We start from the raw sequence: 18,748 nt of genomic DNA on the forward strand, positions 1-18,748 counted from the left end.
GAGCAAGCTACTCCATGCAGCAAAGCGGGAGTTGCGAGGCAGAGGGTTAGCCTGTGAGCTGCTGTCAGACAGCAAAGCCACAGCCGGTAGCGCCGGGCACCTGGCACGCACACAGCGGCAGAAGGGGCCTTGGGCATCACCCTTGCCCAGGCAGCGTGGGGCCGGGGTGCTGGCTGTCACCTCCCAGAGGCGTGTTACTTCGCACCCCACTTCCCAACCTCTCCCCACCGTTTCTAAGCAGAGGAAACCACCACCGCTGGGCAGCTTCCTCCCAGCCGCTTTCAAAATAGCAGAGTGGCTGTCGCCATCACCTATGAGAGCCTTCTGTTGCCCCTCTGGGAGAGGACCCAAGCAGAGCCGTTTCCCATGGGGCTGGTGCGGTACCTGGCAGCTGCCTTCCTCCTCCTCCTCTTCCTGGGTGAGTGCCCTGCCCGGTGGTGGGGGCTTTTCTGGGGCAGGCGAGGGGGAAGTAAAGCACCTGGGGCTGGGAGCAACACCCGCATGGGTCAGAAGTGCGGGCTGTCTCCCTGGCCACTTTGCCTTTCTAAAGTGGGTGGACGGGACCTTTGTGGGTGGGTGGCTCAGCGAGGCGCCTTGCTGGGGCTGTGGGGTGAGGACGGCCCTGCCGTGGCCAGCGCTGTTCTGGCTCGGTGACCGTGGGAAGGGGTGCAGCAGCATGTTCTCCTTTTGGCACTGTGGTTTCACTTCAAAGTGATAGCCCGGACCCTGGCAGGGTTTTGGTGAGAGGACACGCCTGCCCCTGTTGCGTGGCTGCTGGGGGTGCGGAGGGGGTTACCTCATTCCCCCTTCCCTTGGGAGGGAGGTTCTGAGGGTTTCTTAGGCTGTGCCGCCACCAGCTCTTCCCTGGCCTGGTCTCCATGGTTGTTTTTTGGTTCAGTGGCCACATCCTGTAGGCATATTGCTTGGTGTGCATGCTAGGCACCAGAATAGAGTGAGTCACCACTGGGAGCTCTGCAGCAGGGGAGGGTGCATGGGTGGCCATCACCTTCCCCAAACCCTCTGCAGGCAGAAATGGAGGGAGCCCTTGGTGCCTCTCGGTGCCCCTGCCTTTGGAGGAGCTTTTGCTGGCCCCCTCTGCCACACCCTCCCTGGTTTCTGTCCGTGGAGCATCTCTGCATCACCCAGCCTGCCCGTTCCCTCTGCTGTCCCATGTCCCTTGGCTTCTGCACTGCATCTCCTTCTCTGGCAGCGGTCAGTTCTGGCACCTGCTCCCTTTCCCCCACAGCTTGTGCAGGACTTGAGTGCTTGGTCCTCTTAGTTTTGATACACCACAAGCTTTCTCCAGTGATCTCAGCCTGGTTGCTGCTCCCTCTGAACAGCTGGCTGAGATGCTCTCCAGCCATGAACAGGCTTGACAGCCCTCTGGCCATGATGCTCTGGCCTCTGTTGTGTGACTTGCAGTGTGCTAGGAGACAAAGTTCAGAGGTCTGTTGTTACAGGACTTGTTCTTATAATTACAAGGGGTGTGAAGTCCCTTGGACCTCATGCTTCAAAGAATGACTCCATACAGCAATTCTTTTCAGTATTACATTGTGGTCCTGTGCACATCCAGACCCACTGGCGTTTTGGGCGTGCAGCCCTCGGGTAGCGTATACCCCTGTAAACATCACGTTTGCCGGCAGGTTTGAGCGCTGGCCAACGGGTGGTGACTGTTCAGAAGGGGCCCCTCTACCGCGTGAGGGGGTCCCACGTCACGCTGTGGTGCAAGGTGAGCGGCTACCAGGGCCCGGCGGAGCAGAATTTCCAGTGGTCCATCTACCAGCCCTCGGCCCCTGAGCGGGAGGTGCAGATCGTCAGCACCATGGACCCCTCCTTCCCCTATGCCGTCTACACCCAGCGCGTGCGCAGCCAGGGGATCTACGTGGAGCGGGTGCAGGGGGACGCCGTCCTGCTGCACATCACCGAGCTGCAGGACCAGGACGCCGGGGAGTATGAGTGCCACACGCCCAACACTGACGAGAGGTACTTTGGGAGTTACAGTGCCAAGACGAACCTCTCAGGTGGGTCCTGAAAGAGAGCCTTGCTCCCTGCCGGGCAGGGGTGCAGGCAGGCTTCCACTGTCCCCACCTTTGCATTGGGGAGAAGTGCTCATCTCTGGGTCTCTGATAGAGGGGCAGCTGGGGAAAGGGGTGATTAAGGGGAAAAGGGTGATTAAGGGGACTGGTGGGCACAGATTTTCCTTCTCTCCCCGCTGTGGGATTGCTATCCTACCCGCGGGTGGCCAAGGTTGGGATGCCCAGATGTCCCCTTGCAGGTTGCTCTGGCCGTTGTCTCCCAGCCAGGGCAAGGGAAGGGAGAGGAAGCCTCTGCCGTCTGATGGCCCAACTTTAACTTCAGCTCCTGACGCAGCCACAGCATTTCACAGCTAAGCGCTTAGGAGGTCAGGAGTTTCCAGGCTCTGTGCGTTAGCTGTTGGTGTCCTCTCGGGTCAGGGTGTGGGACTTGACCCAAGCTGGATACCCACAGATGGAGGGAGGTAGCAGCTCCTGCCGAGCACTGGGAGAAGAGGGAAGGCAACAGGGTGGAGATGCAAAGGGAAAGGCCCTACTGTGAGCCCACCAAGTCTTACATGGTGGTATGGTACTTCCCCTTGGTATTCACCCCTGTTTCCTCCTTTAACCTGGTGTTGTACCAGTCTGTGCTTGGGATCACGAGGGGCTGGATGTTAATCTCCTTGGGGGTGCCTAATTAATACTGCCTGTAGTTTGACTGGAGAGGGTACTGCAGAGAGATTCACTGTGCTTTCTTCCCTGCTGAGGTTTTAACTGCTTCACACTTTGGCATAGGCTGATGGAAGCCTTGTCAATCAGCTACAAAAGATATTTCTCCTACTCTGTCAGATCCCTTAGGGCCTGGCTGCAGTTTTGTAGTGGCCGGCAGGGTGCCCATCGAGGCCAGGAGATGATTTTTGCCGTGACCAGCTGCTCTCTGTGTTTCTCCCCCGTGCTCAGTGATCGCAGACACCCTCTCAGCTTCCATGGTGCCCCAGGTCCTCACCTGCCCCGAAGGGGATGCAGTGGAGCTCACCTGCGAGGTGTCCAAGTCCACCGCCCAGCACACGCATCTCTCTGTCGGCTGGTACCGTCTTCAGGGAGCAGGAGAGAGCCACGCCAAGGAGATCCTCACCCTCTCCAAGGACTTTGTCTTGAGGCCAGGGCCCTCTTACACGCAGAGGTTTCTGGCAGGGGATGTGCAGCTGAACAAGGTTGGGAACACCACGTACAAGCTCTCCATCAGGGGAGCAGAGCCGTCTGACCAGGGGCAGCTGTACTGTGAGGCGGCCGAGTGGATTGAGGATCCCGATGAGACGTGGAAGGACATCTCCCGCAAGCAAACAGGGAGGACATCGCTGGCAGTCATGAGCCAGGGTAAGGCCCTTGCAAACTCGCACGTTGGCTCCAACTCCTTTGCGCGCTGAAGGCCCTGTAACAGCAGCCTTCAGTAGCCTTTGCCTGCCTTTGCTGCAGCCCAGGGACCCATCGGTGGGTCTGGCTGCCTCTGCTGGGCACTGAGGGGGTGGACTGGGCTCAGGGCCATGGCAGCTACTGGTTTGGGAGCTGTTGGTGCTTCTTGCTTTGGAGGTTCACGCAGCTGAGTCTTCGATGCTGGCAGTGATCACGTAACCTCACAGGTCCATGCAAGGTGTCAGCAGAGAGAGCAGTGTGTGCCTGCAGCAGCCTGGCTCCTTGGCAGCGTTAAGCTCTAGTGTGCGGAAAACCACGTTGTTAGACTGCCTTGAGGGTGTCACGGCCTCAAAAACTGAAGTACATAAGAGACAGCTGCCTGTCGTGGTGCCTCGGCCAGGGGCACCAAGGGACATGGGGATGCGCTGCGTGTGCTGCACAGCTCTGGTGTCTGCTGGAGGTGGCTTGTCTGTCCATGCTGTCACAAGGCTGCCGGCCCCCCAGAGCAACTGGTGTTGCTGCTTATTAGACCATCCCTGTGTCTCCTCTGCATAGTTCATACATGGTGGTAATGGGACTGTGGGCCAGACTATGCTTTGAAGTGGGTGCACCAAGCTCCTGGCTTATGCTCTAGGAAAACGTAGTATTAGGTATTTAGAAAGAGGAGACTTAGACCTGCTACCATATATGAGATGGATTAAAATAGGAAACTGTGAAAACCAGCCCCTTGCCAGTGCTGCCCATTTTCCCCTGCTCCACTCTGTCCTGCCAGGTGCCTCCTGTTCCCTCTACCCAGCAGCTTCCCATGGCCCCTGGCATCTGCAAGCTCTGCATCGCCTTGCCCAGGGCTGGTGGGAAAATCCCTCTCTCCCCACTGCCCTGGGATGATTACAGTGCTGTGTGTTTGCTGCTACTCCTCTGACCGACCTGCCCGCTGTCCCTCCTGCTGCAAGCCCTTTGCTGGCTGCGGTCCCTCACCCTGCTCTTCCTCCAGCTGCGTGTGGGTAGGTGCACCCAGAGGAAGGGAAAAATCCCTCTTTCCCACCAGTAAGTTCCACCTCAAAGGAGCCAAGGCAAGGCTGTGTCTAGCTGATGCCCTTTAACATAGGCAGTAGTATGCAATAAAATGGGAGCAAGTCTCTCACAGAAAAGATGCCTGGGGAGGTGGTGTACGGTGTCCCCATGCCTCCGGGCACAGGGAGGAGGCTGGAGAGCCAGGGCGGTAAGGGGAACCAGTGTCTCGTGAGAGAGTGGTGAGTCAGAGCAGGAAACCAAAGAAACAGATGGGTAAGGACCAAGCACCCTGTGTGCAGCCCAGGGGGACAAGGTACCAGGGGGAGGGGAGGGAAGTGCAGTCTCCCACTGTCAGAGCCTGGTTCCAGAAACCTGGCTGACTGGCAAAGCTTTGTTCCCCTTATTACGCACTGTTTGCAGCAGTGGCTTTCTATGTCTGCTGCTGCCTGGTGAGCAATGGCAGTCGGTGCGCTTTCCTGCATCCGCTTGTTCGAGAGGGTTCATCATAACTGGTAGTGTGTGGCTTCAGGTACCGGTGCCACGCGATTGCTTAGAAATAGAGAAACCTTGTCAGAGTTTAATATTTGCAGTGCAGTAGCCATTAAGGGTAGAAGGGAGGCAATAGCGTTAAGAGGACAACATGGTGGTTGTATCAGAGCCGCTGGTGTTGCCGGAGGGAAACAGTGGCAAGCGTATGAGCCCTCCGTCACATCTGCGGGGCTGAAGGCTCCCTCCAGTGCCCCGTGGGAGAGCCCGGGCTGTGGGGCTGAGCACCCCGTCGCACCGGGAGCTGGCAGCTCCTCTGACCGTGGCCAACTGCCCCAGCGGTTTCTATAAACTCTCCAGCAAATATTTGGGAATACCAAACATATCTGCAGTGGCTGGGATTCCTGTTTGCAAACTGTTTATGAACCGTTGTTTAAATTCACAGGGTACTCTGCTTTCAATAAATAATTTGAGCCCTTCCAGTGGCAGTCTGGGAGCTGCTCTGTTTTATCTCCAAACTACAGCATGTAGCCTTGCCCTTGTTGTTAGACACGGGGGGCACCACAGTGACCCAAGGAGATGGAGCAGCATGAGTCGGGCTGCCTGCCCAGGGAGTCAGGGCTCAGCCCTGCCTCCTGTTTTTCGGTTGTGTCACTGCTGTGTGGGGTCACGGTGCAGGGTTTTGGGGCACCCTGCGGATCTGTGCCTGCAGCCGCTCTCCAGCTGGGCTGAAGCTGGGAACCAGGGGATGTTAGCAGCAGAGGCTTTGAATGCCCCGCAAGGAAGGTGAATCGTATCACAGGACCCAGAGACAGGGTCCTTGTCTCGGGTGTGGCTGACTGCCCAAGAGGGTCTGCCAAGGAGAAGATGACTTTGTGCTCCCCCTCTTTGCTGGGCACCTGCTGCTGGTCAGTATGGGGGGCAGGACAGGGGCTAGGAGATGACCTCCACCTCCTCTTGCTTCCCTCTGACCTCCTCATGCTGTGACAAGTCTTGACATTTGTGTTTTCTGTAGGAACCAACCCAAAACCTCTCCAACTTTGAGGGTGTCTCTTGCCCACATCCTGCAGCAGCCAGTGAGGGCTGCAGCATGTGGGACCAGCATCATACTCAGACAAGCAACTTGAATGCCAGCCCTCCGTGCACCTTCTCCCACCACAGCCAGCAGAGTTAAAAACACCACTGAGCGATAAAGCCCCTTTGTGCCCCTCTCTGGTTTCAGGGATATTTGTTACATGAAGCAGAACAGCTCTAGGGGGTGAGACGGAGCAGCCCCCCCCCCCCCCCCCCCCCCCAATGCCTCTGGGTTAGGGGAGCCCTTGGTTCGGATGCCTGATGTGGGGGGGGGGGGGGGTGGCTGTGGCCCGAGGTCATCCCAATGGATGCTCTGCTCTGGGGTGGGTTAGCTGCCCCAAAGTGGGGAGCTCAGCTCCTCAAGGCTCTGGTGCTTTCTCTGTCTGCAGCTGCTGGTTAGTGCCTGGAGCTGGCAAGTGTCTCCCCATGGGCAAAATTCTCCATTTTGATCACTTTTCTGATGAAAGAAAATGTTTCAATAGAGAATTCCCTCCCGTTTCCCTCTGTGTGGCCGTTGGTGCTGCCAGGTGGGAGGGAAGTGCGGGCAGGGCCACCCAGCACCCTCTTTGCTTTTGATTGCCCACAGGCAGAGACCTCTCCGTGGACATCACTGCTGCTGAAACCTCCCTTTCTGAAGGTGATACCTTGCAGCTAAATTGCATGTTGGGAGCCCAGAAGAGCAGCAGCAGGCACTTTCAAGTGCTTTGGCTCCTCAATGGTGTGGAAGTGGCCAGGGTTGACCCCCATGGGGTATTGATTTGGAAGGAAGAATATGAGGAGAGAGCCAAGCTGGGGCAGCTCCGAGCATTCAAGCAAAGCAACGTGGTTTATGTCCTCACCATCTACGAGGTGGGGCTGAAGGACAACGGTACCTACCACTGCTCTGTTTCGGAGGTGAAGGCTCCTGGAGACTTTCACAGCATCCAAACCAATCTGTCATCGGGCATCCAAATTGATGTGAAGCCGATAGGTTAGTAAATCCTAATGGCTGCTCTTCTGGGTAAAACCTGCAGTGATCCCTGACTGGGGTATGCTTCAAGTCTGGCCTCATCTTGGCAGGGGGAACACACCTGCTATTTGCAGTAAGAGTGCAAATGTGCCATAGATTTTGGTAGATAATAATGGGAAATGCATGTGCTCTGGCAAACATTAGCATGACAGATGCAGCAGCTATCAACAAAGCGTAAACCTTTAGCTCAGTCTCTTTAGAATAAGTTTTGGGGCAAATAGGTAGAGTTCTGGGGAGGTTGGGTCCTCCTGTGTCTTTGGTACAGAAAACTGTGGGCAATGCCTGTTGCTACCCTGAGGATCACAGGGTGACCCAGCAGAACAAGTACTTCTGGACAGGGGGGATCATTGCCATTTCCATCAGGGTGCTCTCTCTGGTTTGGAGGGATGACTTGTGAGAAACCAGTAACACACAGTAACTCTTCACACACAGTAACTCTTGTTTGCAGAGAGCCGCATGCGCCTGTTCGTGTCCACCAGCACACCGCAGGTCATGGCGGGAGATGCCTTGATCCTCCTTTGCGAGGTGCAGGGAGCGACTAGCCCCGTGTCCGTGCAGTGGTGGCACTTGCCACCGCAGCACCCGGGTCCCCAGGTGCCAGTGGCCACCATGGAGCGGGACGGCACCCTGAGCCTGGGCAGTGCCTACCAGGACAGCGGGACTCGGGGGAGCCTCCGGCTGGAAAAAGCAAGCTCCGGTGCTTTCACCCTGGTGATCCCCAACACGTTGGATGAGGGCGATGGCGGGCGGTACGGATGCAAAGTGACGGAGTGGTCCCGAGGCCAGAGCTGGACAGAGGAGGGGGAGACAGCAGTGACAGTCAGGTCCATGGGTGAGTTTGGCCACCCCTGCTTCTGGGCTTTCAAGCTGGACACGCTGGAGGCAAGGCTGGGGAAACGGGTGGACATGTTTGTAGGACAGAGGTCTGCTGTGCCCTGAGCTCTGCTGCTGCTGCAGAGCGACCTGGGGCTGATCACTTGGCCCTGGAGTGCCTCAGTTTCCCCATTTCTAGCAGGGTGCTTGAGTCCTCCATGAGGTGTTTTAGGAGAGACGAGTGGGACACAACAGCTACCGGAGACCTGAAAGGCAGTGGCTTGCTCAGCAGGTCTTTCTGTGTCCTTAACTTGAAATACAAAATATCCGTTCTAGCAGCATAATTACTTACAGTAATTACACCTCAGCAAGTGCCTCTGTTGAGCTTATCTCTGACAAAGGCCATGATACACCCCTGGTGCTGGCATCTGATCACTTCTCCTGCCCTCCTGTCTGAGCACAGAGCTGCTAACCTCCCCGGCGTGCAATGCCCACGCTGTTTCTTCTTCCGATTGCTGGAATGGGTGCCTTTATGGAGAGGCAGCTTTTGGCTGTGATTTAGGGTGTTTTTCCTTTCTTATTGCTGGGCCAGGTGCCTGAGAGCACCAGTCAGGCCACAGGAGATATTAGGCTTTTGTGGATGGTGGAAAGAAGCAGCAAGCAGGGCAGCAGCATCAGCAGAGGATCCCTGGCTCCCTGCCACAGGGCGGGACTGGGGAGCCTGGAAGAGAGGGTTCAGAGCTGATCGGGGGGCTGGGGGTGGGAGAGGCCAGGGACCACGTGGAAGAGCACGGTGAAGCTTGGGGGAGAGCGGCACCAGCAGAAGAGCAGCAGGACTGCTGGCTGCCATGGGGCTGCGGTGGCTGGGGCAGCGGGGACAGTGCTGCATGGGAAGGGCGGCGGTGAGGTGGCACGGGGCAGGACTTCTGTCCCAGCACCAAGGGCTCTCTCCTCCCAAGCAGGTCCTGGTCTGCACGCCACGCTGAGAAGCCGAATTGCCACCGTCAGATACGGGCAGAGTTTTGAACTTGTCTGCCAAGTGAGCGCCAACTACACCCTCGAGGAAGTGCCGGTGTCTGTGGGGTGGCTCTTCCAGCCCAGCCCACCCACAGGCGACTACCACAGGCTGGTCCAGATCCTTCCCAGTGGCACCATGGCTTGGGGGGAAGCGCTGCCACACTTCCAGGGGAAAGCCCAGCTGACGAAAGCTGCCACCTCCTTCAGGCTGTGCATCCCCAATGCCGCGGCTGCCGACGAGGGGACGTACCAGTGTGAGGTGGAGGTCTGGAGGAGGAACACCCTGACGCTGGGGCAGCCGGCGGCCACCATCAGCTCCAATGCTGTGGGGATAAAGGTGGTGCTGCCAGGTAAGCAGTGCCATGGGCGCTTCTTCAGCAGGGATCTCTCCTTCTGCAACTTTAAATCCATCAAACATGCCGGGGCAACCAGGACCACTGATGGCTGGGGTGTCCCCAGCCGGGTCACCTCCCGGGGCCGTCCGAAACAGTGCTGCCTGTCCTGCTTCTTCCTCAATACCCACAGCTCCTGACAATACTCTTGGAGGCGAATTTGGTGTTGGGGAGTGGCAATGTCTATTTGTTTGCAGACTATGCCAAGCATATAGGGATCAGCCTTGCCACTAGGATTTTAAGCTTTGTTTCTGGGAAGTAGTAGTCCCCCCAAGGAGCCCATTTGAATGCTGGGGGTGCGAGGTGCCTCCCATGGTGTGGAATTCTGGGGGGCTGGAGGGCGGTGGAGAGACTGGCCCCCGAAGCTGGTGCTAGGAGGTGTCTGTGTCCCCCTGAGCTTCCCTTGGTGCATTTGAGGTGCACTGAGAAAGCCCCAGGGCTCCCTGCCAGGCTGGGAGCCAGCACTGAGCCGCAAGGTGCTGGTGGCTCTGGGCAGCGGTGTCTCCTCCCGGGCACGGCTGGGCTTGTGGGGCTGGGGGCCCTGCCCAGGGTTCCTTTTTACGGCCACCTCTGCAGGCGGGGTCCGCACCACCACCGCGCCTGCCAGCATCGCGCAGGGAGCCTCGTCCTCTTATGGAAGAGAGATGTTGCAAATGCACCGCGGCCCCCGGCCGGCCTGCTGTGTGCCTGCTCCCCGCCAGCCCCCGCAGCAGCACGGTGTGCCCTGCTCGCAGCTGGGACTGCTGGGGGAATTGAAGGGATTGTCCCAGCCAAAACCTCTGAGCCTGTGGAGGCAGGCATGAGAATGTGTTTGGTTTTTTTTCCTAGTGTCTGTTCTGCCAGCAAAGGAGAGTTCTTGCTCTTTTTTCATGCATTAAGTGCTCCTTCCTCTTATCCTTGGATTTTTGGGATCACAACCCAGTGAACTGAAATTATGCATTTTCTGTGTTTTTTTAACTGCTGGGTTTGCTGTAGCGTAAGCTGATACGTTCCCCTCCCTGTTCGGGCTGGTTTCCATGGTGCTCTCCCTCCTGCTCTGCTGCTGCTCTTGCCTCGCCCCTGCAGAGCTGGGTGCTGGAGCGCTCCGTGTGACACCTGAGCCACAGCCAGCCCCGGGCAGGGGGCCTACGGGGGGCTAGGGGTGGCAACAGACAGCAGCTGTGAGTGTGCAGTAGTAGTGTAAATGGCATTAAGATGAGCAGGTGTAATTGTACGTCGTCTACACAGAGGAGACGGTAGCAGCAGAGCAGCAAGATATTACATTTGGCTCCAAATGTATTGCAGGCATGGCTGGATACTGCGATGTTGTAAAGGGGGTAGGAACTGGGACGGGGCAATGTGCAGTGGGAGGTGGCTGCTGGCTCCAGTACCGTCTCTCTGAGAAAGGGAGCACGAGCCAGCGAAGGATATTTGGGAAGGCAGAGAGTAAGTCTGGGAAGGAAGCTGGCTCTAGCAGCAATGGCATAAGGCGAAGCTGCAGAAAATGAAGCTGCAAATTATGAAAATCACCAGCCTGTTTCTTCGCTTATAAAATCTCATAGTTGGAGCCTGCAGAGATACTCCAGTTCTTGACTTTTGCTTCAGCACTTTATTTACCACTCGTCAGTCCGCACTTCAGGAGTTTAAATGCCACTGTAGATCTGGCCTGTAGCTTCAGACAGGAGGGACATGCGTGAAAGGTCATAACAGGAGGGGAAGGAGGACAGCTCCTTTCCATCTCTGACTTCTCAGGTAGTTCAGCATCTGACCCTTGGTGGGGTCCCGTAATCAGTGCCCTGGGCAGGCAGATGCTGCCCAGCCCTCGCAGGGATGCTCCCGCCAGCCTCTCAGCACAGCCGCCCACGGTGGCTTCCCCCAGCTCCGGAGTGGGGGGCTTCCCCCGGCTCCTCCGGCCGGCCGGCCTGCACGGGTTGCTGCAGCAGCCGTGCCCTTCTGCGTGTCCTGCTGCTCCCGGGCCAGGCAGAAAGCGTGGTGTCAGCGAGCAGGCTTCGCAGTGAGACGGGCAGCAAGAGGCTCAGCTTGGTTAATTAAATTGAAATCGAAAGGGAAAGCAGCACTACGTCTTTCTGTACCAAAGGAAAAGGCAGGCAGCTGCTCTGCCCTTTTAGGTAATTGATCTTTAGCGGGAACGAGAAGAACGAGAGGAGACTTGGAGCTGAAAGAAAGGGGCTTTGCAGCAAGTGCTCCGCTTCCTCTCGAGGTGATCTTCCCTGAGAGCATAACAGCAATTTTTCTCATCAAAATTGAGTGCTCACAGCAGTGGTTCCCGTGGCTCCTCTCTGAGCTCTAGTAGCTTTTGCTACTCCGGAGTATTTTGTGCCCCAGCGGGTGTCAGACCGGGCCATACTCAAGTGAGAGGGCCCCCCAGGCAGTTTGCTGTCTCCTGTGCTGGCAGCCTCTCTGGCTTTGGGGAAAGGTCCTGGGTTTTACCCGTCCGTGCCTGACCGCAGCAGCGCTGCTGGGAGGAGCTCACTTGGAGGGAGGCACGCGTTTTGGTCCAGCATGGTCCCAGAGCTGACTTTTCTGGAGCTGCTTTTTGCTGGGAGAGGTGGCAGAGCTGCTTGCGATGAGCGGCAGGGCTGCTCTGCCAGCACGCTCTCGCTGACAGCTGGGGCTGGGGAAGGCACATCCCTGTGTCTGCCACGGGAAGGCTGTCCCTGATGTCCACCAGCTCCCCCAGTCCTGCCTGCTCCTCTCCTGTGGCCTTTGAAGTGGGGGCAAAGTCTCCAGTTAAAATACCTGGGAGTATTTTTAGTTTTCCCTTTGGCAGAATTCACTTCTGGGTCCCTCCTGGACTTCAGCAGGCTGGCTGAGGGATATTCCTGCGGTCTGAAGTTAAGAACCAAGTGTCTTATTTTTTTCCAGTGTGATCAGTTCAGCTGTCACAGAAACACAGGATGGCTGAGGTTGGCCGGGACCTCTGGAGGTCATCTGGTCCAACCCCCTGCTCAAGCAGGGCCACCTAGAGCAGGTTGCCCAGGACCAGCTTTTGGATATCTCCAAGGAGGGAGACTCTCCCTCTCTGAAGATTTGTGCTTCCTTAGAGCTAACTGCTGAAGTTAGAAGACATCAACTTACATCTGGTTCCTAAGTATGCCCAAGTTTACTTAGTCTCTGCATGTGTGGATCTGATGAATTTGCACAACTTCCTAATTAGGGTGATTGCCTTCCCATCTCTTCTGCATCTTACCCTTACCCATTCCATCAGAGCAGGGCGTGTGCACTGTGAAATGCAGGACAGTACTTTGTTGATCCCTTGGGAGCAGCCAGCTCCCAGTGACTGTCGCTGCTGAAATCCTCGCCGCTGAGGTGAGGCAGTAAGCAGATATTGGGACTTAAGGACATGCAAGTCCTAGTATGGAGGAAACTGTCTACCTTTTGGTGAAATTGTGTCTGTCTGCAGTGTGGAGAGAAGAGGAGGAAGTGCAATAGGATGCAAAGAGAAGAAGCAGCATAAGTGGATGTGAGCTGGGAGATTTTGTTGGCAAATTTCAGATGGAGGCAGAGGCAATGCGCAGGGATGTCAAGGGCCATCAGTTGGGATATTTTGCATTGACTGGCCTCAGGAGAGACAGTGATGGCCTCTGAAGTGGATTGCTTGAGTTTTGAGAAGAAATGCTTGAAGGAAGGGGAAATGTGTGGGCTTTCTCCTGTGGTGTCCCTCTTCCCCATCGGCCCTTGCAGGAGAAGCTGCAGCTCCCTCCTGGTGCACAGGTTCTCCCCCTAACCCACTGCCATCCCATCCCTTGGGGAGGTGCCGTGGAGGACAGCACCCTGCTGAGCCTGTGGCTGGGGACACGAGGCTGAGATGCTCCGCAGGGGCATCTCGGTGTGTCCTCTGCAGCCCGCCCCCGAACCAGCACCCGGGGCTGAGCTTAAGGTTGCCTCGAGCCTCCGTGGCACAGGGTGTCCCACTGCTCAGCTTGTACGCAAGGAAAATCCTGGGAATGGAAACTCTGCCTACAGTCCCTTAAAACCGTGATGGTGTCTTGTGCTGAGTAACTTCTGTCTACCCACGGGTAGATATCTGGGCATACTCCTTCACCTGACTGCTGCCCCATCTGACAGAGGTGGTGTCTCAGCGCGGAGGGGAGGGTGGAGGGGAAACGCAGGCAGTCGGAGGCCCTTCGAAGAGACTGGTTTGCAGCCTTTCTGCTGCTGGAGGAGAAGGAAAGGTGCCAGCAACAGGTGATGTGCAGCGGCAAGGGGGTCCCTCAAACCAGGAGCAGCACAGGCGCGTTGGCCGGGAGCGACCGTGTACCCTGCCACGGGCAGAGCTGCCGGCAGCACCGGAGCTCTCCTCTCCTGAGCTGCTCGGAGCTACATTGAATGATTGCCGGGTATAACGCAGTGCTGAACATCCGCTGTGATTATGTGGTTTCTAGTTAGTAACCACAGCAAACACCTGAGATGGCAACTGTTAGCAAAACCCACACAGGCTCTGTAGTCTGCCTGAGATAAAAGACACTTGTTCACAGTCTCAAAAGCCGTGGCCTGGTTTTGTCCCTTACATGTGAGCCTGCCGATAGGAGCAGTGGTAGATGGATATTTTTACTTCAGACAGAGGCTTTGCCTCCGAGCTCCGAAACAGTGGCTGCCTCCATCCCCCCATTCCTGCCCCGTGGTCCCCCAGGTGCCTCCTCTGCTGCTCCCCTGCCCAGTAGCACCCAGTGATTCCCCGCCACAATTCAAATAAGGGTGTGTGGGTTTGCTCTTTCCTTCCTTCCCCCACCCCTCTTAGTGCTCCTGCTACAGCATCCCCTAAGGGGCCTTTGTCCTCTGAGCACCCTCTCCCTCCCTCCTCTTTCGGTGGGTCTCTCACCTCAGCCCTATTCCTCTCCTTGCCAGCATCCCTCTATTGGCAGCTGCAGCCGGCGTGATTATTTTGTTTCTCCATTTTAGAAAGCAAGCTTCAGGTATCTACAAAAGAGAGCTCTCTGGAGATTGGCGGCGGTGCTGACACAGCCATTGAGTGCAGGATCATGTTTGCCCGGAATAATTCTCAGTTCACCGTTACCTGGTACCTCCTACCTCCTTCTACGGCAGATGCAACCCCCCTGACAATCGTAAGGGCCAACTACAGCAGCATCCTGGAATATGGGGCTGAGTTCAGCTCTCCTGTACAAAAGTCCCGGTTCCTGAGCCAGAGGGTGTCCAGCAACGTTTTCTGGCTGAGGATACTCTCTGTGAACCCCAGGGACCAGGGCAGGTACTACTGTGTGGTAGAGGAATGGGTCTGGCTGGCAGACGGCTGGTACAAACTTGGAGAGGGAGCATCGGGAAGGACCACGCTGGAGTTCAAGCTCCCAGGTGAGCGACGGTTCTCTCTCACATAGGTGCTGCTGGAGGAGGTTGGACCTATTTACGATGGGGCACCTGCCAGGCTTCTCCTAAGCTGGCAGGGCTTAGGAGAACCAGCGGCTCCGACTTTGGATCTGACTTAGGGATGCAGGCGGTGTCAGTACCTCTCAAAGCGAAATAGAGAATTAGGAAGATTTACCACATCTTCCCAAACCAACCAAGCTGGTATTTTTGCCACTGGCAGATGATGTCTAATAATTTATAACAAAGTGAATCGTGGCATTTTATTTTTCCTCCAACACATGGTGTACTTGGTTGGTTGTACAGTGCTGTGAACAGAGAAGTAGTCCTTTCCTGGTACTCCCGAGCATCCTGAAGTAATTCCAGCTTCCTAAGTAGCTTTTGGTCCGAAGGATGCCTTATCACTTATTTGGCGGGGGGAACTGGGGGGGAAGTATTACAGCAGAAGGTCGTGAACAAAGGGCAGAGATGATGGGGGGGGAAATACCCTGGGGAGAACGTGTCACAGGAGCAAGGGGGCCCGTGGGTGTCCTGCCAGAGGCTCTTCCAAGAGCCCATCCCAATCCCCCATGGTTTGCTCCATAAGATTCCCATCAGCCTGCGGGCGCAAACAGGAGCATTTCTATGACGGCGCAACACCTCAACGTCTCTTTCTGCTTGCCTCCTGCCCTAGAGCGCGAACTGCACCTGGAGAAGACCAACCGCAGCATCTCTGCGAGGGAGGGCGAGGAGGTGACACTGCACTGCCTGCTGCAGGGCACCCCCCCACCCGCTGCCCGCCTCTCGGCCACCTGGTTTCGGGGCAAGGAGAGCGGCAGCGCCAGGCCCCTGCTCGCCCTCCACTACAATGGTGCCATCGAGTACTTCTGGGAGAACCTGGAGGGGAGGCTGCACCTCTGCTACCCCGCTGCCAGCGACTTCAGCCTGACGCTGCGCGGCGTGGAGAAGGACGATGCCGGGGTGTATTACTGCCAGGTGGAGGAGTGGCAGCAGCAGAGCCAGGGGAAGGACTGGGCTCTGCAAGCCTCGGCGCGCTCGGGGTACACTCAGCTCGCCACCATCCCACCAGGTAATGCTGCTGGATGCGAGGGGCTGCTCGCCCCACACTGATGCCCCCGTGGCCGTGCCGGGATGCGTGGGGGGGGATAATGGCAGCTCTCTGCTGGCAATGCCATGGCAAGGATGCAGTGGGACCAGGAGGACTTGCTAAGGGATTGCAGAGGGGGGGTCAGTGCTGGGGAGATTGCCAGAGTTGTGTTGGGAGCCAGGGGAGGGAAGGGAGCCCTTTGAGGGACACGTGTTAGGAACCTGGCGGGGGGGACAATGAGATCCCATTCACAGTCCCATTGATCTGCCAGGGCTGAAACACAGGTGCTTGGCATTTTAAACATTGGAGGTGCTGGTCAGATGAGACACTAAGAGCTCCGACTGTGAAGCACGTGGTCCAGAGGGTACCATTGAGTGCGCTTGTGTCAGCAGCGCTTTGCTGGCTTGTGGGCTCTCTGTGGGAGCACAAAACCCTGCTCTCAGTCATGCCATTTGGGCCAGAACACTAACTGTTTGCGGGGAAAAAATTCTTGGTGTGATTTTTCTGGCAAGTCCATCTCCAGTGAGGTCTCTGAAAACAGCCTCTCTCCTCTTGGGGTGAGTTGCATGGCAGATGCAAAAATAGAGCTGGATTCTGCGTACAGAATTTCAAATAAGTAAAAGCAAAGGTTGCAATCAGGCACACACAGTGTTTTTAGGGAGGTTACAGGCAGGAAAAAAGTACTCTCTTGTTGCCTCTTTGGGGAAATAGGAGGCTCGGATGACCCACGTGGAGGAAAAAATATGAACTGTGAAATCAGCCATGTTGCACCCAGCTGAGAGGGTCCTGCAGCTCTTGTGCCTTGGGCCCTGGAGTTGCCGTGCCTGAAGCCAGCCTGGGTGCCCACACGTGGTTAGAGCTTCTGTAGCAATTACCAGCGCTGACCGACATGGAAGAACTCAGGGGGACCCTGCAGAGCCCTCCCTTGTGCCTGCTACTGGCACAGGCACGCACGGAGCCTACTCACATGACTCTGCACCTACAGCAGAGCTAATCTGGATTTAACTGCACAGGGAAGGACTGACAGCGCTTCATCCCCCTGCTGTTGTCCATCCCGGCTCCCTCTAGCACTCAGATTTCTCCTTCATCAGCTCCCTCTGTCTCTTATTACCCAGTACTGGTGGAGTACCCATTGTTAAAATTGCTCAGTAACTGCGGGAAAATTCTCCTCCAATTTTTGTATAAGTGTTTTGGCCAAGTAGTTTTCATGGTTTTCACAAAATCCAGGAGATTAGCTGGGTGTGTTTTCTTTCTCTTTGTGTGTGTGTGTTTCTCCAGTGACGCAGGTATCTCAAAATGCCCCTCTGGCTCACAGATTTCAATGTTTCAGAGTTTTCTGAGGGGTAAGGAGACAGCCATGTGCCAGTATACCTGTAACCAGGAGTAACTTCGTTTCCGATTCCTGATGCTGATGCTGCCCTTTAGGATACCTCCCTAGTACTACAGAGTCATTCATGTAGTGGAGACTTTGCCCTGTTTTCCTACAGGAGAGTAAATGCTGCTTCCATCTATATGGATGGGGTGCAGAGCTTCAGAGGTAAAGAGGTAAAAGCCAGTTTCACGGTCAGGAGTAGCCCCCAGGTTGGTTCATCCCTAGGGTCACACCTGGCCCACCATGCTGTGTGGGTCCCCCATGGGCAGCTTCAAATCAGCAGACCCGCATGCTCAGCATGGTTCTGCAGAGCAAGCGGAAAGCATCTGCATGAGAGCATCTTGGGTGAGGAGGAGAATTGAGGAACAACACTTTGAGATGGACAAAACAGACCCAAAGGAATTGGCATGGCCCTTCGTGGTAGGCCAGGTGCATCTGAGATCAGTCTGTGGTGTTGAAGCTGTGTGCCAAGTGAGGGGATTTTGATGGCCAGGATTAGTTGGTGGCTATAAGGAGGCCGGGACAAAAATGGAGAGGCTGCAAATGAGAGCTTTTCAGCTAGTATGGGGCTGACCAAACCCCATCTTTTGCAGTACCCAGAGGGTCCACCAGCAATACAGGCAGCCTCCGCCTCAACCGGGGAGCTGTTCTGCAGGAGCTGCCGGGGATGGGGCTCACAGCTGCCTGCAGCTCAGCGTGGCTGAAAAAGGATAGCAGAGCGGCAGAAGCAAGGAGGGGCAGGTGTCTGGGGGAGACAGGGACCTCCTTGATCTGGTTTCCTTTGCTTTCCTCTTGTCCCTCCTTGTTCTGTGGTGCAGCCCCTGGCAGACCTCTGCCTCCCCCCGCTGTCACTGGTGCTGGGCAGAGACCCAGGGGGTGAAGGGTAGGTGGCTTCTCCTTACTGAGCCCAGCCTGGAATGGGTTAGCTGAAGAGCTGTGCTGTTTATGTTGGGATGCTTCGGCTGAATGAGCTGGGGCCCTATCTGACCTCCCAAAACAAGAAATTACCTGGTTTCTCTCCCCCTTCTCCTCAGGTAGCCAGTATGAATTCTTAAAAATTGGTCGGTGTTGAAGATTGAGGGAAAAGTGATAAGAAGATAACCTATAGAAACAGTGGGAAAGAGAAACTCAAACTAGCTTGGGGCCTCACTTTTTTTCTTTCTTTCTTTTTCCCTCCAGAGTCAACTGCTTTTTCCAGGATTTGCTCATCCCCACCACTGCTGAACTTCATCCTATACTTACCGGTGGTTCTGATCCTTCTCCTGGCCCTTGCTGGATTCTGCTGGTGCTTCATAGTCAGAAAAAGTAAAACGGTCAATGTCAAAGGAGACCAGATGATGGAACTGCAAGGGGCTGGAGAGGTGAAGAAAACCTAGCTGGTCTATAATGGCAGATGTAATTGAAGGAGCAGAGCTGGACATCTGAGGAGGACTGAATACTTGCAGAGGGGCTATTTATTGTTTTGCAGTAGCTCTTGCAATGAATCCTTGAAATGACATGTTTACTTTCAATGGAATGAAGTGGCTTTGAATTACTAAGCAAATAGGGTTTTCATAACTGGTGTTCCTGTGTCTTAGGTTTCACACCCATTTCACACTGTTCATTGTGGTATATTTGAGGTCCTTGCAGTATGTGTCTCCCAGTGTGGATGGAAGTGGTGTTATTCCCCTACAGGTATAAGGGAAAAAACAGCTCTTTTTGCACTGCAACACAAAAGTATCAAATCGCTGCTTATTT

General features: G+C 55.8%; 1 protein-coding gene across 1 annotated transcript; it reads left to right on the forward strand.

The window, feature by feature from the left end:
• Positions 1 to 308: 308 nt before the first annotated feature.
• On the forward strand, positions 309 to 18,437 carry CD101 (CD101 molecule). Its single transcript, XM_075491834.1, has 9 exons — positions 309 to 418; positions 1,644 to 2,021; positions 2,973 to 3,389; positions 6,586 to 6,969; positions 7,457 to 7,840; positions 8,784 to 9,188; positions 14,133 to 14,540; positions 15,226 to 15,621; positions 18,191 to 18,437. The coding sequence occupies exons 1-9, from the start codon at positions 367 to 369 to the stop codon at positions 18,385 to 18,387; spliced, it is 3,021 nt and encodes a 1,006-aa protein (XP_075347949.1). The 5' UTR covers positions 309 to 366; the 3' UTR covers positions 18,388 to 18,437.
• Positions 18,438 to 18,748: the final 311 nt, after the last annotated feature.

Source organism: Mycteria americana, chromosome 1 (genome assembly GCF_035582795.1).
Source record: "Mycteria americana isolate JAX WOST 10 ecotype Jacksonville Zoo and Gardens chromosome 1, USCA_MyAme_1.0, whole genome shotgun sequence".
Lineage (NCBI taxonomy): Eukaryota > Metazoa > Chordata > Aves > Ciconiiformes > Ciconiidae > Mycteria > Mycteria americana.

Excerpts from the sequence above, each read along its gene's own strand:
- CD101 (XM_075491834.1), top strand. The coding sequence starts at position 367 with ATGGGGCTGGTGCGGTACCTGGCAGCTGCCTTCCTCCTCCTCCTCTTC. Across the intron at positions 7,841-8,783 it reads AGTGACAGTCAGGTCCATGG|GTCCTGGTCTGCACGCCACG; the intron begins GTGAGTTTGGCC and ends CCTCCCAAGCAG. Across the intron at positions 14,541-15,225 it reads GCTGGAGTTCAAGCTCCCAG|AGCGCGAACTGCACCTGGAG; the intron begins GTGAGCGACGGT and ends CTCCTGCCCTAG.